General features: G+C 54.7%; 1 protein-coding gene across 5 annotated transcripts in view; it reads left to right on the top strand.

Annotated features, from left to right (window-relative positions):
• DLG3 (discs large MAGUK scaffold protein 3) overlaps positions 1–23,096 on the top strand; it is a 181,051-nt gene that overhangs the window by 107,586 nt on the left and 50,369 nt on the right. For 3 of the 5 annotated variants that reach the window (XM_075008117.1, XM_075008115.1, XM_075008114.1), the window contains exons 8-13: positions 268–437; positions 850–986; positions 2,430–2,574; positions 2,783–2,942; positions 9,491–9,647; positions 12,647–12,749. In XM_075008117.1, the coding sequence (XP_074864218.1) occupies positions 268–437; positions 850–986; positions 2,430–2,574; positions 2,783–2,942; positions 9,491–9,647; positions 12,647–12,749 (872 nt within the window). Of the gene's footprint in view, positions 1–267; positions 438–849; positions 987–2,429; positions 2,575–2,782; positions 2,943–7,750; positions 7,873–9,490; positions 9,648–12,646; positions 12,750–22,908; positions 23,011–23,096 lie in introns of those variants that run through there. The other 2 variants (XM_075008118.1, XM_075008119.1) reach the window with 2 other exon arrangements.

Genomic DNA, 23,096 nt, shown 5'->3' with positions numbered 1-23,096 from the left:
AGAGTCTGGCCCTTCTGCAGACCTGACCCAGCATCTCTGGGGCTCACTTGGCTGGAACAAGGGAGAATGAGGCTTGCCATGTTCATGAGGGGCTTGATGGAGATCTGGAGCCTAGGCCAAGGTGTGGAGGGATTTCGGGGGGAGATTGGAGGCCTGAGAGATTCAGAGGAACTCCAAGGAGGTTTCCCAGACACGAGACAAGAGTTCTCCCATCACAATAAAGAGGGTTTCCCAGGGCTCAGCCAGTGACACGTGTGCTACTTGCAGGGTGAATGACTGCGTCCTGCGTGTGAACGAGGTGGATGTCTCAGAGGTGGTGCACAGCAAGGCCGTGGAGGCGCTGAAGGAAGCAGGCCCAGTGGTTCGCCTTGTGGTGCGGCGGAGGCAGCCACCACCTGAGACTATAATGGAAGTTAACCTGATGAAAGGACCCAAAGGTGAAATCTCATAAATGGCTTCTGTGTAGCCTGCGGCCCCGTGTCACCTGGCCTGGGGCTGTGGGTCAGCACTGAGGGGCAGTAGCACAGCTGTGTGGGGTCTGGGATCGGTGCAGCATGGCTTTCCTTGCACCGATTGAGCAGATGTGTGGTTATAGCAGCTTCTGGTAACCAGAGCCTGCTGGCCTCTCAAGGATCAGAGCACACCACCCCTTCTGTCCACTCCATGAGCTTAGGCATGTCGAGCAGGTCGCCTGCAGGGAGCTGCATGACAGCACAGGCAGAGGAGCCAGGCTGAACAAGCCCATTGGCGACATAACTGCCCGGGATCCCCAGACAGGTGTTTTCTGCTCCCCGCCCAGGGACTGGCCAGGATCTCATCAACCTGCCATTGCCTCTTGTGTTCCTCCAGGACTCGGCTTCAGCATTGCGGGTGGAATCGGAAACCAGCACATCCCAGGAGACAACAGCATCTACATCACCAAGATCATTGAGGGAGGGGCTGCCCAGAAGGATGGGCGGCTGCAGATTGGGGACCGGCTGCTGGCGGTGAGTGCTCACCCCCTCTTCTGGGCTCTCAAGACCAATGGAGAGAGATGGGGGTGCCAGAGGAAGTCTCACTGAGGTGTCAACTCTAAAACCTTCTCTGCTAACCATGGCCTTAGCTTCATGCACAGCCTGGACTTTCCATTTCTCCTTTCCGCCCACCAGGAGAGCTCCAGCTCTGTTGCCCAAGCCAGGGGCTGCAGGGGTGAGTGACATCAGTGCCCCAGTGGCAACATGCAGGAGCAGCCAGTGCGTGCTCACCGATGGTGGGAGCACTTGTCCTGGACCAGCCTCTGGCTTTGCATCAGCAGGGTGACATGCAGCAGCCACAGAGCTGGTGAATTTGGCCTGTTGGCTGTACGGTTGTTGTTCTCTGCTGCTACTGCCGCTGTTTGCTGACAAGCGGGCACCCTGGCAGAGTGGAGCCAAGAGCCCTGAGCAAACTCCCAAAGACGACATTAATGACTTGCTTGATTTTTGATGTGCTCAGCTGTCAGGGTTCCCTGGCTGCCTGTTGCTGGGAAGGGCCCACTTTGGGCACTGATGGGACACAGGAGAGTCAGGATGATCCCGTTCCTGTATTCCAGGAGAGTAGCTGGGAGGTGCCTGCCGGGAGAGGGTGCAGCTGGCACTGTGAGGGGGGGGTGTTTCTGTGCCATGAAGAGAAACACCCAGGTTGTAAAAGGGGGACAAGCTAAACAGCCCCACTTCTGCTGGAGGAAGGAAGAGCTTTTGAGCCCCACAGAGCTCTTCCTCAGGCCTGGACTCACAAAGAAAAACGAGGTGCAAGCGCCCCCACGCCTGGGGGTGGGCTCATCTCAAAGTGCTCACTCCACCGACTCCTTTCAGCCCTGGAGGGAACCCTGCACAGTGCCTTCAGGAGTCCAGGCTGGGAACTTCCCTGAGAACTCAGTGGGGCACTAAAAGCCCCTGGTCTGAAGGTGCATCACCACCATTTTAACACACCCTTCTGCTCACAACCCCTTACCGGCCACTTCACTTCAAGGGGTCTCCTACAGTGTGTATGACCCCCACTCACCTCCCAGTTACCCCTGCCCTGTCTTAGCATGGCCATGCTGATTGCTTTCCCCAGGCCAGACGGAGCCCTGAAGCGTGTCCCTCCCTCCATCAGAAGTTGGTGTCATAAGCGATCCGGTGGCTGCAGGAACGCTGCACAGGCCAGGGAAGGGCAGTGCATGGTAGCATGCTGCCTGGGAACCAAACTCCAGCTGTTTCTGCAGCTGAGGTGCAACCCAGCCGCTGCCACTGAGGCACCACTGGGAGACACACGGCATCTCACTTCCCTAGGGGTGGGCAATGATGCCAACCGGGGAGAGTCTGGACCCCGCCTGTGTCACCTCCTTCCCCTTCCTCTGCCTCTCATGCCCTGCCGCTCTGTTTTCTCCATCTCCCTGCCCGCCCCTCCCCTGGTTCTTTCTCTCACAGGTGAATAACACGAACCTGCAGGACGTGCGGCACGAGGAGGCAGTGGCCTCTCTGAAGAACACCTCTGACATGGTGTACCTGAAAGTGGCCAAGCCAGGCACCGTCCAGCTCAACGACATGTACGCGCCCCCCGACTATGCAAGCAGTACGTACGCCAGCCTGGCTCCCAGCAGAGCACTGCTGGGCCACAGTGCCAGCCATGGGGCCGGGCGGGGCAGGGGGAGCACCAGGACCAAAGGGAGAGGGGCATGCGAGCCTGCGAAAGGGGATGGAGGGCTCCCCACAGGTTGTGGGGCACTGTTGGGAAATGGGCCCAGGACTTCTGTTCCTGACTTTCTCTTCCTTCCCTGCAGCTTTCTCAGGCTTGGCCGATAACCACGTAAGCCATAACCCCAATCTGGGCTACCTCGGCAGCGCTGAGAACAAACCCGCCTACCCAGCTCCCCCACAAGTGACCCCAGCGAGGTACTCGCCCATCCCTCGACATATCATGGGGGAGGAGGACTTCACCAGGTGAGCAGCAGCTGTGGGAGGGGCTAGTTATTGGCCTAGTAGTGGATCCGTCCACATCCCCCAGGCACACGGTGCTGAGCTGCCTTGCAGCCAGTAGCAGCGCAAACCCATCTGGCAGCAGGCTGAGCATTCATCGCAAGCCCCAGGGCATATTCTGCTCCTGGAGGCCGGTGGCAATCCCACATCTGTCTATAGATTTTGATGCTGACGTACCATGCAGATAGTTAACACCAGTCTAGAGCAAGAGTTGCAGTGGGTCAGACCCCTTGTGGCTGAAGAGAAGGATAGGGTTGCTTCCACTCAGTTCACCATGACCCTGCAAGGGTCATTTGCACCCTCTGTTCCTCTTTGACCTCTTCCGAGACCATGTTCCTACATTTCTGATTCTTTTGTTGTCATTTCCTGTACTTGTTCGAACACCTGTCAGCGCACGTAGCGTTTCATTTTTACAGCAGATCCCACCCAGGCAGTTCGGGGCCCTCCCCTGCTCGGAGCCCACAAACGCACCCCGCCCAGGCTCCTAAACCCCTGGAGCTGATGCTGAGGTCCTTCAGGATGAAAGTGGTGGAGAGATGCTGCTAGCCCAAGTACATCTCTTTATCCTGGGCCAGGCACGTGCATTGAAGTGAGAGTCCTGGGGCTTTAGAGGGCCCATCTGTTCATGAAGGAAGGAACTGCCAACTCTGAGCTCTCCTGCTTCCCCCATGTTGTACTGAGGTTTCTCGCTCAGTAACATAATAAACACAGCACTTGGATTTGTGCCCCACGTGAAGCCTGCGGGATTAAGGTTGGGATCACAGCAGGGTCAGGGCAGGCTCAGAGTAAAGGGTTGCCCAGTCTTACAGCACAATGAGTCCCAAATATAGGTGAATGTAAGCGCTCGTCACATCAGGTTTGTCTCGCATCTCAGCTTTGTGTTGCACTGCCGCCGCGGCATCACGTCATGACATGCAGGTGTCAGTCTCGGCGCACAGATGCTGCCTCGCGATGGCGTGCGATCAGAGGCCAGCTCGAGCTGGTGGGATGTGCAGCCCAGGGCTGTCCCTGGCAGCGGGAGCTGCGCTCACAGCCCAGACATCTCAGTGGTTGAGCTCTGCCATCAGGGCCTGCCTTGTGCCATGCTCACTTTGCAGCCATGTCCTGGCCCTGGGCGTCTGTCCCAAAGGAGGCATTCCTGCTCTCCCGGGAGTGTGGGGTTCCAGGGAAGTCCCTCCACGTGGCTCCGTGCATGCACATTGACCCCATGCCAAGGGCTGCAGCATTCTGCAGCTCCGGCCTCCCGCAGCCTTTGGGGGGCTGTAGTGTGTCGTTCACACAGGGCACCCCACTGCCTGTCCTTCCCAGGCAAGACACACGTTCCTGGGGACAGACGTGGTTACAGCAGCCCCGCCCCTCCACCATCTCCCCTCCAGAGCGCAGAGCGCAGAGGGGACTCGGGGACCGCGCAGAAGCCACGACTGTGCTCTTGTTTGCAATGCAGTGCCAGGCGGTAGCCACTAGGGGTTGCTCCGGCACCTTGCAAGGACTGCTCAGGAGGGCGCTAGCAAAGCAGAGATGCCAAGAGACCTGCTGTCCAAGGGGAGTGACCCGCCGCAGCCTTCTCCACAGTCAGCCCCCACAGGGCAGACTCTGACCCTTGCAGAGCCCGGGTCGTGCCCTGCTCTCGCTCTCTGCACAAGCTGCCTATGTCGCCTGCCGGGGTTGGACGGGAAGACAGCAGCAGCTGAAAGCCAGGCATTCGTTGGCCCCAGGGGAAGGGGGAAGCCTTTGCTGGCGAAGTTCTGTGTAGGTAGAGATCAAACAGCAGCTCATTGTCGTACCATGTGTGCAACCCCCCGCTGCACTCACGGCCTCGTGCAGGAGCCTGTGCAGCCTCCATGTGCGCTTGACTGCTGTGTGAGAAGCAGTCCCCCTCTGGGGCTTTTTTCTGGTGCCCAAAGAGCAATGTGAGCCAGCAGTTCCCTGCAGGAAATGGACCATGTGCCTCTGAGTCAGCGTGGAGCCCGTATCCCAGCCAGGGCATGAGCTGCATGGAGTGGGGGGGGACCCTCAGGAAGAGCCATTTTTCCTGCCAAGCTAGTACGCAGCCCTGTGCCCCCTGTGCTGCAGGGCGGGTTGTGCTGGGACACAGCTTGCTGGGGAGAGCTGAAGGGAGACAAAATCCAAGCCCTGGCCATTGACATCCCAATGCATTTCGTTTGGTACAAAGGTTGGGGTTTTCATGTCCTACTCACTGGCTGCACCTGGCTTCCAGAGGCATGGAAGAGAAGAGAAGCAGGTGGACCATCTCTGAGATCTGTTGGGTGGCATAAGAGACTGAGTTCTTTGGGGCTCTTCCCTATCCTTCCACGCTGTCTCTCCAGGTTGTTATAGCATTCCCTGGGTGGGATCTTGTTCTGTCTCAGAATCGCCTGGGGCTGGTCGTCGTTGGAGACAGGATACTGGACTGGCTGCCCCACTAGGCTGGCGCAGAATAGGGATGTCAACCATTGTAACTCAGGGCCTGGCTGGCCCCAACTTGGCTAACTGTTTAACAGCTCTAATGCAGAATACCCAGGCCTGTTTTCTTATGGTTTCTGTCTTTTTCACAGACAGTAAAAGCAGAGCTGTGCCAAAGCAAGGCTCTCAACAGTGTGCTTTGTCTCTGTTCTCTTGGAAAGCCAGAGAGCCTGGGACTTTTCATTGTGCACAGAGGTCAGTGCTTGGTCTCAGTAGTGCGTCAAACCTCCAGGCCACAGAATTGTCCTGCAACAGCAGTGACTCTTGTGGGTCCAGGAAGCCAAAGTGTGTGTGTAACTGTGGAGAGCCAGAGGAGTGCCTGGAGTGGCCTTTCCCAGGCTCAGGAAGCAGAGCGGGACACCGTAGAACAGTAGGGCCCTGGCTGGTTGCTGAACAAGAAGGAAGGTCAGACTGCGGTGACTCTGACACTTTCTTCAACAAGTTGAGCAGCAGCTATAGCACAAACTCCTTAGCAAACCTGCCCCCAATGAGCAGGACAAGTTGTCTCAGAGCTGTTCTTGCAAGAAGGCTGAAGACCCACTTGAGGGCCCAGGCCAAAATGTTCCTTGCATTACCGTATTGGAGACGTGGGGAGGTGAAAGACCCTGGTCCGTCCTGAGGAACAAAGGCTCCTCGGGCAGTGCTTTCCCCTGCCATCCTTAAGGCCTGGCACATGTGAAGAGCGGGTTGTTGTGGCACAGGGGACTCAGCTCCGTGCCAGTACAGAGAATGGCTCTTCTAGAGAGGAAAGGGCTGCCCAGAGTGGGGCAATGTCTGGTAGAGCGGGGGTGCATAGATTCCTACCCTGGGAGGTGACTGGGGTCCCCAGGCAAAACTGGCTGCTTGTTGTGCCTGAGAAGAATCAGTGGGCATAATCTGCGCATGACTGGAGAAGGGGGCCCAGGAATCAGACAGTTGCTTTGGGGCTGGGCCCTAGTTTTCCTTCATTTAAAAGCTGGATGAAACAGGAGAACTGTCTGCCTGCTTCTGGCTGCCAAATGGGAAGGGAGGACTTGCACATGTTCTGCGAGGGAGATCTGCGTGCCAGGGGCTGGCAGTGAGCTCCTCACTGACGCGCAAGGCCCTGCATGGGTGCTTCCAGCCCAGCGTTCAGAGTGGAAGCTGGAGAGAAATCAGCCAATGCCTCAAGAGCTGAGGGACTGGGATCTTACCTCTGTTCCTGCTGGATGGACTTAGGGAAGGCCCTAGCTCATGGCAGCTAGCTTACCATTGGCGTATCACCTCCAGTGTTCTCTGCCCAGCTTTCATCCACCCGCACTCACTTGCTAGCCGGGCATCACTCCACTGCCCTATACTGACGAGCTTCCCCCGTGTCACGTGGCTAGCATGAACTGAGCCTGGCAGGGGCTGCACCAGAGCTCCACCGTCTGCCCAGAGCTTGCCAGAGCAGGCCGAGAGGGGGAGTCCTGAGGGGGCTTGTTTAGGTTGGGGCTGGGGGAGAGAGACCTCATGGGGAGGCAGTTTAGACTCATGGGGTTTGTGGGTTACCATTTAGGGTAATGGTCTCTAGTGTCAGTTGTAGTGGTCAGATCTGAACATGATCCCTTTCATGGTTTCTTCTGCTGCCCAGTGGTTACCCTGATGAGGAGGCATGAAGCTTCTCTGCAGACTGAGCCTCTTGTGCTCCCATCTAGGTGCAAGAGTAGCAGGTTGATTTGTGTTGTCTCGTCTGATCTCCCCGTCGGTGTCAGAGCTGTGTTATTCGCCTTGTAGCTGTCTGTGTGAGCAGTGCTCCAGCTGAACAGTCAGAGGCAGGTGGTTGACATCAGTCAGATGTTTCTGCCTGTAGCAGTGGGCAGGGCACCTGCCCTCCTCCTCGACTCTGTCACTGCATGCAGGTTCGGCCCCCACTGCATCTGTGCTTCCTTTTTAAAATCACACCTGTAAGCACCATCAAGTTTGCCTGGCATTTGGTGTCATTCCGCTTCCGCGTGCTAGGGAAAGGTGCTCCTGTCGGGCTTCGTTTCCAAGCTGGTGGGAGGGGTTAGCCCGAGCCGGGTTGTCTTACTGGAGAATATTCCAAGTATACTGAGCCATCATGCAGCTTGTCCCTGGTTCCACTCCTTGGCCTGGAAGGAGGTGGCTTTGCCTGCAGGGCAGGAATGGGTTAAGTCCCTGAGGTGTAGCAGAGAGAAGTAAGTGCTGGGGCCTGTGTCCTCTCACTAGTGCCCTGCAGCAGCCCAGGGAGGGAAAGCAAAGATAAACAGAAGAGGGGGTGGTGAGCGGAGAGCATTCAGAACATTCCTGTGCCTCCCTCCGCTCCACTTAGGGAGCCAGAAGCAGGAGCAGCCAGTGGGTGCAGCACAGAAATGTTCACGGTCAACGTCTCATCGTCCATGTCCTACGGGGGACCCCCTGCGCTCTCTCCCTTCCAGCCACAGCCTGGCCACAGGAGGCACTGGGACCGGAGGTACCGATCTGAACTGCCCTGAGTCTGAGCTGACATGGGGCACGGGAGAGGGTCCCTTTTCTGGGCAGCGATGAGCATCTGGGTGAGATTTCTGGGCACAAGGTGCAGTGCCCAGCTGGGACGATATTGGAACTGGCCAAAGAAGCCCTAGCTATTCGTTTCTGCTTGTGCCAGGCCTTGGGGTAACCGAGGAGTTAGTGACACCTGTCCTGGAGTGCAGACAGGAGCGCGTCCAGCCCCCGCTAGCGACAGCTGGAGGCAATGCAGGTGCAGAACTGGAGCTGGGGGTTGGGACTGGGGGAACACGAGCCCTCCATGTCTGTGGTTTTGAGCAGTGTTGGACACTCATCCATCTTGCTTGCTCTCTCTCCCTCTTACCAGCCACATCCTGTAACTGTCTCCAAGGGACGTTCAGCCCAGCACAGACAGGCTGGGGATGAAGGAGCCCAGCTCAGACTCCCTGCAGCTGCTCTGGTGCAAACCCTGCTGCCAGGGTGTGCGTGTCCATGAAGGGACTGAAAGGTTGCTGGATATGCAGTTATGTGGGTTAATTGAGAGTAGCATGAGGGAGGCACAGGCAGGGGTCAGTGCCCTCCATGCGAAAGTTCAGATCCTCCTGCCCCTCCAGCACCAGCTCCTGTTTGACTGCTGCCCTGTTTACCTTTGGGGGAGGACAGCGGAAGCTGCTGGCGGGGCTTGCACACTGCCGTGCAACGCAAGGAGCCCCTGAGTGCCGCCCTGCAGCCAACCCCCTGCCTGGACACTAGGGACCTGGGAGCACCACAGCTGGCACTGGGAGGAGCAGCCACGGCACAGCAGGACTCACAGCAGAGAGCTTCCTGCTGCTTCTGTAATGCCATGTCCCTCCAATAAACCCACTCAGCCTGTGGAGGCTCACGCAGCACCCCGGGGCTGTCCGGGAAGAAAGGGGGAGAGAGGGAAAGCTGCATCATGGCTCAGGGTTTGCTGGCATTATGCCATTTATCTGAGAGTTCAGGTTGATCGAGTACCAGGTGAACAAGAGGTTTTTGATAATGTTAATTGTTTGCTTTAGCGCTTGAAAGCGCTAAGGATGTCCAGAGTGAATCCCATGGAGGCTGTCAAGTGAAGGAATGGGTTTTGCCAGTCTGGGCTCTTGGGGTATGAAAGTCTTGGGGTGAAAATCTGGCTGACATAAAACTGCCTCCCAGCTCGTTGCTGGCCTGGTGATGTGTTCCCAGGCTGCAGCTCTTCTGGAACCCCATCGTAGTTCCCAGAGTCAGTCATTCCCTTCCCCAGCTGCTGCCCTCTGTGCACAGAGAGGCCTGTTGAGCGAGCTGCTGAGCTCCAAACACCTCCAGCCCTTGGCCCAGATCCTGTGACTGATGGGAGCCCTAGGCTTCATGCAGCCTGTTGGATGGTGCAACTCCCAGCTCCTGCACTGTGATTTGCCAGCCTTCCCATTGCTGGCTGATGAGTTGCAGGAGGCCAAGTGCTGATGCAGGGGAGATTCAGGCCTGCTGAATTCCAGGTGTGTCAGGAAGCTCTTGCCCTGCTGTGCTCAGCATGGGAGCACCAGATCTTGGGACACTACAGTTGTGCTCTCCTTTCTCTAAATGTCTGTTGTCTGTTTCCATAGAGAGCCCCGGAAAATCATCCTGCACAAAGGCTCCACTGGACTGGGCTTCAACATTGTCGGGGGAGAGGATGGAGAGGGAATCTTCGTCTCCTTCATCCTGGCTGGTGGCCCTGCTGACCTCAGCGGAGAGCTGCGGAGAGGCGACCGCATCTTGTCGGTAAGTCCCGTTGCTGCTGCCCTGAGAAGCCTGGATCAGCTGCAGGGCCTGTGTGCCAGGAGCTGCTCTCACTGCTGCGCTGCATGATATCGAGCAGTCTGCCTCTTCGGTCTGCCCCTCTCCCCCACACCTCAGGTGTTCACAGAGTCCCCCCCCAGCCTCTGGCAGGCCAGGCAGGCGCCTTGCATTTTGCATCCCGAGTTGCACTTTATTTCTCAGCCATGCAGATGCAAATTCACCTGACTCTTTCCCCAGCAGAATGAGGCTGCCCAGGCACAGCTGGACAAGTGAGGGCTGGCTACATGGCCATGCCATTAGAGCCCAGTGGCTGGGCAGGACAGCAGTGTGTGCATTCGTGCTGGACACGGGGGTCACCGCTGCGTATGTTTTCACAGCTGAGTGTCCACAGGGCACTTTGGCAAAACAGCAGTTTGGCCAACAAAACCCAGGTTCTCTGGTGCACAGCGCGAGGAGCCTCAGTGTGCAGACAGGCAGTAGTTCTGTGTGCTTGGGGAGCTGTGTGTGGCCACTGCCTAGAAACCAGCCTTTCAGCCACATTGCCTGGGGACAGGGACAGGGGGCGGCTCTCAGCTTGGGCTGGGCTGGCAGGGTCTCTCGGCTTGGCCCCTGTCATTAGGATGAGCGTACTGATCCCTTGCAGATGAGCCTGGCTGCCTCCACACTGCATGCGTTGGATTCACAGCAGACCGGGGAAGTGGATTTTCCACCTTTCCCTGGGTTTAGGTCTCCACCACAGTGCTCTCTTTTGCTCACAGATGTGACTCCCTACACTGAACAGCAGCTAACTCCATAGCACAGGACTCCAGTACCCCACCCTCCCCCTCACCTGTTGATCCCAGCACCTCCGTCCAAGCATTTGCCCACTCAGGAAAGGAGAGGCTGAGGCCAGGAATTACAGCCGTTCCCTTGGGCAGAGCCATGGATTGCCACAAAGTCTGGGAGGGGAATGATTCTCTCCAGGTGTGTCTCCCCAGCAAGTGTAGGTGAGGCTGTAGCACAGGTAGGCACAGCCACGCTAGAGACTGCAGGCTGAGCACAGGGTTTAAGTCACATGAGCTGGGAATGAAATCTCCAGGGTGCCTTTGGTCACATCAGACAATGCCAGTAGCTGACATAACTGGTCTGAAGTCGCAGGCTGGGGCTGCAGGGACGTGGCTAGAACTCCTGAGTGGGACTGGGGAAGTGGGGTGCGTGGCAGAGCGGTGACTGGGAAGTTTGCACAGTGCTTGTCTCCACTAGTCCTAGCACTCGGGAGCTCTCGAATGCTGCTGGAGTCCAGTGGTACTAAGGAACACATCAAGCACCGGGAACCCAGGCAGGCCGGATCCCAAGGCACTTATGCTAATGGAGTAACGGAGACAGTTCAGATGTGAGCTGTGAGAGAGTGGGAGTGCACTGTCTGGGGAGGAGTGCCCTGTCAGCAGCTGGGGAAGTAGGACAGCTGTCGCCTGTGGCTAGGCTGGGCCGGGTCTGGGTGAAGGAGTGTTCCGGTTTGGTCGCAGGCAGGGGTGTGTATAATAATTTTTACATTGAACCTATGGCACTTGGGAGGGTGGTTTAGGAAAGGGCATGTACTGGAGTACGAGCATGGATGGGAGAGCTGGGAGGGAATTGCCTGGTTAGAGCCATGTGCACAATAAATCTTTCCTGTGCCAATAAGGCCTTAGTGATGGGAAAGCCCCTGTGTTTCTAGTGCATGTGATGTTGTTACTGATATGCTGGAGATACTGACCTGACCTGCATGGGTAAAGTTGTCCGCCCACCCCACAACCACCAACCTACTGAGCTACATTTGCATTGACGCACAGAGAAATATTTCAGTGCATTGGGGGGGCAGCAGTCACCTCACGAGGGAATGTGATCTGCCCCTGAGCTCGCATCCCTGCAGGTTAAGTCAGCCCAGAGCCAGTCTGGACACCCCTCCTCTCTTGGCACAGGCAGAGGAATGGCAGTGCTGACAGCTGTCACCTTCACCATCAGAGCTGGCAGCTGCCTCCCAGGTTTTCTTATGCCCACCGTTCAGCAACAGGCAGTCCAGAGGAGGGGTCCCAGCTTCCTCGAGTGAGGAGCGCCACGGTGCGGAGGAGAGCGGCAGCATGGTGTGCTTCGGGAAACAGTGTGGCTTCAGAACCCTGCTTGGGGAACTCATCTTCTTCCCCGGGTGCATGAGGGGAGGAAAGCCATCTTCCCTCTGCTCTGCTCTGCTCTGCTCTGCTCTCAGCCAGCCAGTGGGCAGTGAGCAAGGGGGGCAGTCATTTCGCTGGCTAGGCCTGGGGTTGGGGGTCAGGGTATTCCTGGGGAGCATTGCAGAGGAGGAAGGTGGTCAGCAGTTGGATCGTTGGTTTAGCACAGGGGTGTCCAACATGTGGCCTGTGGGCCAGAATCCAGCCTGCAGAGTCTTTTAATTCAGCCTGCAGAGCTGGCAGCGGTGCCATTGTTAAAAGGTGGCTGCGCAGCTCGGTGTGGCTCTCAGGGCTGGGCACTGCTTGGCTTGGCCTGGCGCAGCTCTCGGGGCATGGCGCAGCTCTAGAGGGTCAGGTGACATGGCTCTACTGTGTCACCAGGGGTGGGGTGTAGGGTGCCTGGCTGTGGGGTAGTTAAGCCTGGGGTAAGATCTTGGGGCTGCAGGGGGGGTGGGTTAAGCCTGGGGGAAGAGCTTGGGGCTGCCGGGGGTTAAGCTGGGAAGCAGCGGGGTGGCAGTTTGGGACTATTTTGTGTTCAGCTGACAGAACACCTGAAAATTTGCTGTGTGGTCCCTGATGAAAAGAGGCGGGCAACTCTTGGTTTAGCATCTAAGGGGAGGCTGGGGAAGGGGCTCTTGAGCAGAGTGTGGCTGGGAGCAATTCAGGGCCGAGGCAGAACTGTGCAGAGCTTACATGGAGCAGACGGGAGATAAGGGACTTCAGCTGGTGAGCTGAGGGCAGTTCTCAGCTGCCTTGTGGATGACTAATCCTATTCCCTCATTGGTGTTTGCTCAGGTAAATGGTGTAAATCTCCGGAATGCAACTCATGAACAGGCGGCAGCAGCTCTGAAACGGGCAGGGCAGACGGTGACCATCATTGCCCAGTACAGACCGGAAGGTAGGAAGCCGCTGAGAGTGGTGGCGGGCACTGTAAGGCTGGGCCCTGGACTGCCCTCCCTCGTGTCATTCCAGCGGGATCTGATACCCGGCTACGAGTCCAGGGGCTGGAGTGCTAAGTCTGACTAACGGCTCTTAGATGAGATTTCTCCCCACTCCATAGATCCTGCTCGGTGTTGTCAGCCAACCCCACCCCCCCGATAAAGCACATGTACCTCCTGCCACTGACATTCTTGCAGCCCCTCCTTTTCTGGCCATCCGTGGAATTGGAGTCACTGGCAGCTACACCTAGTGGTGATTTCTGCATGTGCCCCTGGCTCTAAAATAGTCTGTGAAGCTTGTTTCTCCATGCTCTGAAGGTCAGGCCTGGACTAGACCTAGCGACCAGAACGCACTGCATCCCTGACATGCTTGTTTTCTTGTCATCCCAGCCGGCTGGTGATAGGGTTTTGCTGAGGTCACTAGGTTGTTCGGGTTGGCAGTCTCCTGTCACCTTCTATTCAGAGGTGGAGAACCTGGCTCCAGCCCAACTGAAACCAAAGATCGTCCACCACCGATGGATGAAAGTAGTAATTTTATTGCCCCTGCCCTCCACATGCCTGCTGCCCCGTCAGCAACTTCCCCAGCCCTGAGCTGTTCAGTGTATCATCCCCTCCCCGTTGTCGCTTGGTGTGTCGGCTCTCATGCAAATTCCTCAGGACTGGTCCCTCCAGTACTCCCTGTAAGACCCCTCTGAGTCAGCATGGATGGCCAAGGGTCTCAAATCTCATTGCACTGCGACCCCTCTGCAACAAAAATTCTTCATGACCCAAGGTGGGGAACTGAAGCCTAAGCCCACTAGAGGCCCCGTGCTCCAGGTGAAGGGGCCAAAGCCTGAACCCCACTGCTCTGGGCAGGGGGCCATAGATGATGCTCAAGGTCTTTACTTCCAGGCAGCAGGCCAGGAACCTGAGTTCCACCACCCAGGCCTGATGCCCTCAAGCTTTGGTCCTTAGCAGTGGGACTTGGGCTTCAGCTGTGGGCCCAAGAAGTCAAAGCCAGGCCTGGCAACCCCATTCTAAGGGGTGGTGACCCACTTTAGGGTCCCACCTCACAGTGTGAGAGCCCCTGGCCAAAGATGAGGTACCTGCCAAACTTCACGCTTCATTGGATGTATTAAGCAGTCACTGGGTTCCAGCTTATACTGCAGTGACAAGGTAGATCAATGTTGGTGACCAGCCAAAGGGGCATCTGATTCCCTTCTCAAAAAATGTCACAGTGGCGAAGGCCTCAGGACAGCCCTGTATGCACTGTGGACTCCCACAGTCTCAGCATCCCAGAAAATGGTGCTGATCTAAATGGACAGTCTGGCCTCATCACATTTCACACCCGCAAGCTGCTTAGGGTCAGGTCTTCCCTTCCCACAGTCGGAAACCATTGGTGCATAAACTTGGGTTTTACCTTGCAGGGCATCCCTGCAGGGTGCAGAAGAAGACTGCAGCAGCAAACTGGCTTTGTTGGGTGGTAAAAATGTGGGTCTGGTTCTTGACATTATAGAGACAATTGAGGCTATATTATACTCATTGTGAGGCATGCTGACCCACGTACCTTCTGGGAGCTTTCTCATCTCCACCAAGTGGGGCCCTGTTACAGATTACTGCCTTTGGAAGAAAAATGCAATTCTTGTTCGTAGGGGGCATCCTGCTGAAAACAATCCCACTCGCACATTCAAACATCACCTGCCGCACAAAGCTGGGGACAGATCTGATGTTACTTCCTCATTTGAAGAATAGCAGTGGCCCATCAGTTCTCAGCTGCTGGAATCTGTGCCTGCGTCCTGCTGGTGAAGGGGCAAACACCACAGAGATTGATCTGAATTCCAAACCATCCCAGGCCAGCCAGGGTCATTAATGCTACCAGCCTCCAGGGAAAAAGACTATCCCTCCAGGTCTGACATGGCCAAAAGTGGAAGTACACTGGCTGTGTATCAGTCCCCATGTCCATATCCAGGCATCCGCAGCCCTTTGTGGGAAAGACAAAGATTCCATGTATTTAGAAATGGCATAGAAAGCTGGGGAGACCACCCCTTGCGGAGCTTTTTGTTGATAGGGAGAGAGAGAAATGGGTTGTCAATGCTCAACCAGAGCTCTTTGCTCCTCTTCGTATGTTTTGCACATTCTTAATCGTAGGAACAGGTAAAGAGCTGCAAAGAGGAGGACAGCTAATGCTCAGCTGTTGTTCTAGAAGACAAGAAGTATAATTCCACAAAGGTCAGAGCCAAATAAGATGTGGGATTATAGGTCAGAACAGAGTTGTACTTGAGACTAGATTAGCTGTGGGGCTGTAGGTCTGAAGCAAGGCATATGAGCAGGGCTGGCAAAGCCCCAGAGTTCAGGGGGCTGGAACTGGGCAGCTCCACCAGAGTTGTAGGGAGGAGGTACCAGGACTGGAATAGCAGGGAGAACTGCGGGTCAGGAGTGAGGTACATCTGCAGAGGTGTGCAGAGGAATACTTGGGATTGCTTAGCAGGGGGGCTTCTCCTCAGGGTGACAGATGGTGCAAGATAAAACAAAACTTTGTTTTGGAGAATATCTTTCATATAGACTGCGTCTGGAAATGCTTAACCGCCAGACTAAATAAATAAATTCCTGTTCCTCACTGACACCGCATCTCAGGCCCCGCACCATGGGAGAAGAACACAGGTAGAACATGGAAAAGAGACTCAACTGCTTTGCTGTCTCTTGTTATATCTGGCACACTGAAGTCCCAGGGAAGAAATCAGGTGTTCACTATAACAAGTAGATTGGACCTTGGCAGTGTCTTCTCCCCAGGTCAGCTTGGCTGGCTGGCCTGAAATACTGGTGTTTAATAACTTGCTGCAGCGGGGAGCCCTCTTGCTGCTCAAGGTATTCCAGAGTCCTTGCAAATTAGCAGGACTTCACGTGTTCAGAAAATCTACTGGGAGAGATTCTGCCAGGTGAAGGAAGGAGCCAGGGAGTCAGTGAGGGCTGAAATTGGAGGCAGAGGGGAAATGCTGAATCACTCATTAGAATTTAAGAATGGCTGTACTGTGTCACACGAAAGGTCCAGTTAGCCTAGTGTCCTCTCTGCTGACAATAGCCAATACCGGATGCCCCAGAGGGGGCGAACAGAACAGGTAATCACTGAGTGATCCCTCTCCCTGTCATCCCCCTTCCAGCCTCTGACTAACAGAGACTCGGGACACCATTCCTACCCAGCCTGGCCAACAGCCATTGATGGGCCTGATCTCTGTGAATTTATCTAGTTCTTTTTTGAGTCCTGTTAAAGTCCTGGACTTTACATCCTTTGGCGAGGAGTTCCACAGGCCAACCATGTACTGTGTAAAGAAAAACTTCCGTTTGTTTGTTTTGGCAGTTGATTTGACAGCCAATCTAATGCTAGAGTCCCAAGAAGTCATTCTGAGCAGGCCTGCCTTGCAGCAGGAAGTTAGCCACATGCCTGGGGAGAGCCTCCAGGTATTGGGGTTCATGCTGGTGTGCTAAAAATAGCAGTGTGGGCATTGCAGACCGGGCTCCTAAGCCAATTCAGCGGCTTAGGCTTGAGAGTGAAGTTCAGCCCAAGCACAGTAACCACACTGCTATTTTTAGCGCACTATCTAGCTAAAGCTTCCCTAGTTGGAATTTATAGTCTCAGAAGGGTAGCTGTGTTAGTCTGTAGCTTCACCACAAAAAAACAAGCAGTTCTACAGCAACTGAAAGACTAAAGATTTTATTCATTTGGTATTGAGCTTTCATGGGTGTTACTCACCAAATCGCATTACCTAAAAAATTAAATTAAGGTGCTTTAATGTTTTTTAAATACATTAGAAGCAGGAAGCCTGGTAAAAAAGCAGTGGGGCCCTTGGACGATAAAGATATAAAAGGAGCGATCAAGGAAGACAGTGCCATTGCGGAGCGATTAAATGATTTCTTTGCTTCAGTCTTCACGGCTGAGGATGTTACAGAGGTTCCTAAATCTGAGCCAGCCTTTTTAGGTGACAAATCTGAGGAACTCACTCAGATTGAAGTGACATTAGAGGAGGTATTGGAGTTAATTGATAAGCTGAATAGTAACAAGTCTCCAGGACCAGACGGTATTCACCCAAGGGTTCTGAAAGAACTCAAATGTGAAATTGCGGAGTTATTAACAGTGGTTTGTAACCTATCCTTTAAATCCACTTTGGTACCAAATGACTGGAAGACGGCCAATATAACGCCAATATTTAAAAAAGGCTCTAGAGGAGACCCTGGCAATTATAGACCGATAAGTTTAACATCAGTACCAAGCAAATTAGTAGAAACACTAGTAAAGAATAAAATTGCAAGGCACGTAGAAGAGCACGAATTGTTGGGCAAAAGTCAGCATGGTTTCTGCAGAGGGAAGTCGTGTCTAACTAATCTATTAGAATTCTTTGAAGGGGTTAATAAACATGCGGACAAGGGGCACCCAGTGGACATAATATACCTAGATTTCCGGAAAGCCTTTGACACGGTCCCACACCAAAGGCTTTTATGTAAATTAGGTGGTCATGGGATAGGAGGAAAGATCCTTTCATGGATCAGGAATTGGTTAAAAGACAGAAAACAAAGGGTGGGAATAAATGGTAAATTTTCACAATGGAGGAGGGTAACTAGTGGTGTTCCCCAGGGGTCAGTCCTGGGACCGATCCTGTTCAACTTGTTCATCAATGATCTAGAAAATGAGGTAAGCAATGAGGTGGCAAAGTTTGCAGATGACACCAAGTTGTTCAGGACAGTCAAAACCAAAAGGGATTGTGAAGAACTACAAAAAGATCTCAGCAAACTGAGTGATTGGGCAGCAAAATGGCAAATGAAATTTAATGTGGGTAAGTGTAAGGTAATGCATGTTGGAAAAAATAACCCAAATTACACGTACTACGTGATGGGGTCAAATTTAGCTACAGCAGATCAGGAAAGGGATCTTGGAGTTATAGTGGATAGTTCTCTGAAGACATCCACGCAGTGTGCAGCGGCAGTTAGTAAGGCAAATAGGATGTTAGGAATTATTAAAAAAGGGATCGATAATAAGACAAAAGATATCATACTTCCCCTGTATAAAACTATGGTACGCCCACATCTTGAGTACTGCGTGCAGATGTGGTCTCCTCACCTCAAAAAAGATATATTGGCATTAGAAAAGGTTCAGAAAAGGGCGACTAAGATGATTAGGGGCTTGGAACGGGTCCCATATGGGGAGAGGCTAGAGAGACTGGGACTTTTCAGTTTGGAAAAGAGACAATTGAGGGGCGATATGATAGAGGTATATAAAATCATGAATGGTGTGGAGAAAGTGAATATAGAAAAATTATTTACCTTTTCCCATAATACAAGAACTAGGGGACACCAAATGAAATTGATGGGTAGTAGGTTCAAAACTAATAAAAGGAAATTTTTCTTCACACAGCGCACAGTCAACCTGTGGAACTCCTTGCTGGAGGAGGCTGTGAAGGCCAGGACTCTATGGCTACGTCTACACGTGCACCCAACTTCGAAATAGCTTATTTCGATGTTGCGACATCGAAATAGGCTATTTCGATGAATAACGTCTACACGTCCTCCAGGGCTGGCAACGTCGATGTTCAACTTCGACGTTGCTCAGCCCAACATCGAAATAGGCACAGCGAGGGAACGTCTACACGCCAAAGTAGCACACATCGAAATAAGGGAGCCAGGCACAGCTGCAGACAGGGTCACGGGGCGGACTCAACAGCAAGTCGCTCCCTTAAAGGGCCCCTCCCAGACACACTTTCATTAAACAGTGCAAGATACACAGAGCCAACAACTAGTTGCAGACCCTGTATATGCAGCACGGACCCCCAGCTGCAGCAGCAGCAGCCAGAAGCCCTGGGCTAAGGGCTGCTGCCCACGGTGACCACAGAGCCCCGCAAGGGCTGGAGAGAGAGTATCTCTCAACCCCCCAGCTGATGGCCGCCATGGAGGACCCCGCTATTTCGATGTTGCGGGACGCGGATCGTCTACACGTCCCTACTTCGATGTTGAACGTCGAAGTAGGGCGCTATTCCCATCCCCTCATGGGGTTAGCGACTTCGACGTCTCGCCACCTAACGTCGATTTCAACTTCGAAATAGCGCCCAACACGTGTAGACGTGACGGGCGCTATTTCGAAGTTACTGCCGCTACTTCGAAGTAGCGTGCACGTGTAGACGCAGCTTATTAGGGTTTAAAAAAGAGCTTGATAAATTTTTGCAGGTTAGGTCCATAAATGGCTGTTAGCCAGGGATAAAGTATGGTGCCCTAGCCTTCAGAACAAGGGCAGGAGATGGATGGCAGGAGATAAATCACTTGATCGTTGTCTTCTGTTCTCCTTTTCTGGGGCACCTGGCATTGGCCACCGTCGGCAGATGGGATGCTGGGCTGGATGGACCTTTGGTCTGACCCAGTATGGCCATTCTTATGTTCTTATGCTTTAAGGTGCTACAGAACTGCTTGTTCTAGTTGGAGTTTGTTTCATTCCCAGCAGCTGTGTAGACTCTTCCTTCAGGGGCAGCAGCCTGGTCAGGGTAGAGGGGAAGGTTTTACACAAAAGACATTGCTCTGTCATTTTTAATTTCATATGTTATTTACTAAACAACTGTATCTTAAATGAAATGCCAGAAGTGACTTTCACTAGCTGTACCAGCTCACAGTGTGGTTTCTTATCATTTCCCTACAGCTCCCCTGTCAAAGCTTCTCAGTTTGGCATTGTAGTTTTATTCCCAAAATGGTCCTTTTCCCCAATCAGCAGCAAGACAATTCTGAATAATTCATCCTTTGTATAACTGAGCTGAAGCTGAATTACGCTCAGGATGAATCTGGCCCAGATACAATGCAACTCCTTAAAAGGAAATGGTGCATTTTGCGTGAAAGAGCTAGCACTGCATTTGCAACTAGTGGAAAGTGCCTTTCCTCCCAGGGTAATATTAGTCCCCATCATGCTGAAACAAAACTTTTCCGCTTCTTGGGTCTGTGTTGTGTTATTGGGCCCTTCTCAGCTTCAACCACTATACAGCTTCCAACCCTCGCTGAGACAGGGAGTTGTTACCTTCCTGAGGTGAAGTCTGATTCTCTGTGATTCCCCACTTCACTTGATCCCTGAGGCCCTGCCTGCCTCTCAGGCACTGATGACTGCTCCCAGAATGCATTTACTTTTAAAGTGCCCCCCTGTATCTCACCTGCACCCAGTCTCTATCCTCCAGGGGAATTAATGCCCTTCCAGGAAGTCCTGCAACAGAAGGTGTGGGCAGCAGTGCAGTGGATGTGACATGCCCTTGGCCCCAAGAAGACCTTGCCCATACACAGACTTGCCTCCCATTCAGTTACTTTGGTGCAAGTGTGCATGTGAACACTTCCTTTAGAGTGAAAGCAGCTCGAGTCAGTTTGTTACTGGCTAGCTATACAACCACTTTCCTTCTCACCCGTCCACATACAGACATGCAGTAAAATAACTTCCCTAGGGCCCACCTGTGTGTCAGCAGTGAAGCCTCAGTGCCCGTCTCAGTGTCCAGTGAGCTGCTGAGAATGCAGTGCTGTGTGCAAGGCCCTGGGGCAGCCTGCTGGTCAGATCCCACACCTGCTCTTGATACCCTAAGCTGTGCACAGTCAGTGAAGTACCTGCTTTGCCTCGAGGCACAGGAGCCAGGAGCACCTCCAGGCTAAGCAGCGTAGCCCATGAAAATACTTGTGGCAGAGCAGCGTGCAAAGAGCAGAGTCTGCCTGGCCCAGTGCACAGCACCAGGCACTTTGCATCCCCCCCATGGGCCTGGAGCCAGGTCATCCCCCCACATACAGGGCATTGAGGCCCTGGGCCTTGTCTGGGGTCACATAAGGAAGCTGCAGTGAAGCAGGGCCTGGGGCTAGGGAAGAGCTAAGAATGGCCATACTGGGTCAGTGGCCAATACCAGGTGCTCCTGAGGAAGTGAACTGAACAGGTAACGATCTCTCTCCTGCTGCCCATCTCCAGCTTCTGACAAACAGAAGCTAGGGACACCATTACTTCCCCATCCTGGCTAAGAGCTGTTAATGGACCTAACCTCTGTGAATTTATCTAGCTCTTTATTAAACCCTGCAGTAGTCCCAGCCTTCACAGCCTCCTCTGGCGAGGAGTTCCACAGGTTGACTGTACACTGTGACGAAGAATTTCCTTTCATTTGTTTTAAACCTGCTGCCCATTCATTTCATTTGGTGTTCTCTAGTTCTGATATTATGGGAACAAGTAAATAATTTTTCATTGTTCACTTTCTCCCCACCACTCATAATTTTATATACTCTATCATATTCCCTCTTAGTCTCCTCTTTTCTAAGCTAAAAAGTCCTAAGCTACGTCTACACTAGTCCCTTCCTTTTGAAAGGGGCATGGTAATGAACAAGGTCGGAAGATGCTAAGGAGGTGCTGTCATGAATATGCAGCGCCTCATTAGTATAATAGCAGCCACAGTGATTCAAAAGTGCTGCTTTCGAATCGTGTGCCCCCCCCACCCCATGTAGATGGGAGCTGTTCAAAAGGACCCCCCAGTCTTCAAAAGCCCCATCTTCCTATTTGGTTTTAGGAATAAAGGACTTTTGAAGACTTTTGAAAGGCCCACATCTACACGGGGGCGCATGATTAGAAAGCGGCACTTTTGAATCGCTGTAGCTGCCATTATGCTAATGAGGTACTGCATATCCATGACAGCGCCACTTTAGCATTGTCTAACCTCACTCATTACCATGCGCCTTTCAAAAGGAAGGGGCTAGTCTAGACTTCACCCTAGTCTTTTTAATCTCTCTTCATAGGGGACCCTTCCAAACCCTTAATCATTTTAGTTGCCCTTTTCTGAAATTTTTCTAATGCCAATATGTCTTTCTTGAGATGAGGTGACCACAAGTGAAGGGACCTGAATGTGGCAGAAGGGTAGGACTCATTCCAGGTCCAGCCTTGGGGGCAGAGCACTGAAGCAGGTGGGGCTAGAGGGCAGGACCCAAGCCAGGCTTGGGAGTACAGCACAGGCTTGGTGGGGGCCAGGACACATGCCAGGCCTGGGCTGTGGGGGCACAGCACAGACTCGGTGGGGGCCAGGACATATACCAGGCCTGGGCTGGTGGTGAGGGGGCACAGCACATGCTTGGTGAGGTGAGGGGGCAGGACCCATGCCAGGCCAGACTGGGGGCACAGGACCCATGCCAGGCCTGGGACAGGGGGCACAGTGCAAGTCGGCAAGGGCCACAGGATAAGTTCCAAGCTTGGGCTGGGGGCCACAGTGCAGGCCACCAGGGGGTGCAGCACCCATGCCAGGCATAGGCTGGGGGAAACAGCACAGGCCAGCAGGGGGAGGGGGCACAGGACCTGTGCCAGCCCTAGGACGGGGCACAGCACAGGCTGGTGGGCTGAGGGGGAAGCTGGACCCGTGTTAGGCCTGGGCTGGGGGACACAGCGTAGGCTCTGCGGGGGGGGGAGGGGCAGGACCCGTGCCCGGCCCTGGCTGGGGGGGCAGGGGCAGGACAGCTGCCAGGTCCGGGCTGGGGGACACAACGCAGGCTGGCGGGGGGTGGGGGGGGCAGGACACGTGCCCGGCCCTGGCTGGGGGGGCAGGGGCAGGACAGCTGCCAGGTCCGGGCTGGGGGACACAGCGTAGGCTCTGCGGGGGGGGGAGGGGCAGGACCCGTGCCCGGCCCTGGCCTGGGGGGGCAGGGGCAGGACAGCTGCCAGGTCCGGGCTGGGGGACACAACGCAGGCTGGCGGGGGGTGGGGGGGGCAGGACACGTGCCAGGCCCTGGCTGGGGGGGCAGGGGCAGGACAGCTGCCAGGTCCGGGCTGGGGGACACAACGCAGGCTGGCGGGGGGTGGGGGGGCAGGACACGTGCCAGGCCCTGGCTGGGGGACACAGTGTAGGCCCCACGGGGGGGAGGGGCAGGAACCGTGCCAGGCCCGGCGGGGAGGCGCACGAAGGTCCCGCCCGGCGCACTGCTGGGGGAGGGGCGCTGCCGGGCCGGCGCGAAGCCTCACAGCGCCTGGGGAGTGGGAGGGGCGCCGTGTATGTAAATGATAGTGTCGCTGATAGGTTGAGCGCGAGGGGGCGGGATCGGGGGGTGGAGATCAAGGAAGTGGGCGGATTCTGATTGGAGCGACGCTGGATTGGGGGTGGGGCTACGGCCTCCCGCCCGTGCGGCTTTGTGTGGCCGGGCCGGGAGCCGGGAGCCGGTCGCTGGGTTAGTCAGGCGCGGGCTGCCCTGGGGTGCGGGGCCGCCCGTGGGCCGGTCTGCTAGGTGAGTGGGGGGCGCCCACGCCCCTCCCCCTCCTGCCTCGGGGGGCCCCGGCCTCTTCCCCTCACCCCAGGGTGTCTTGGCCCGGG

Source organism: Carettochelys insculpta, chromosome 13, assembly GCF_033958435.1.
Source record: "Carettochelys insculpta isolate YL-2023 chromosome 13, ASM3395843v1, whole genome shotgun sequence".
Taxonomy (NCBI): Eukaryota; Metazoa; Chordata; order Testudines; family Carettochelyidae; genus Carettochelys; species Carettochelys insculpta.
This window is presented reverse-complemented; position numbering and strand designations above follow the sequence as displayed.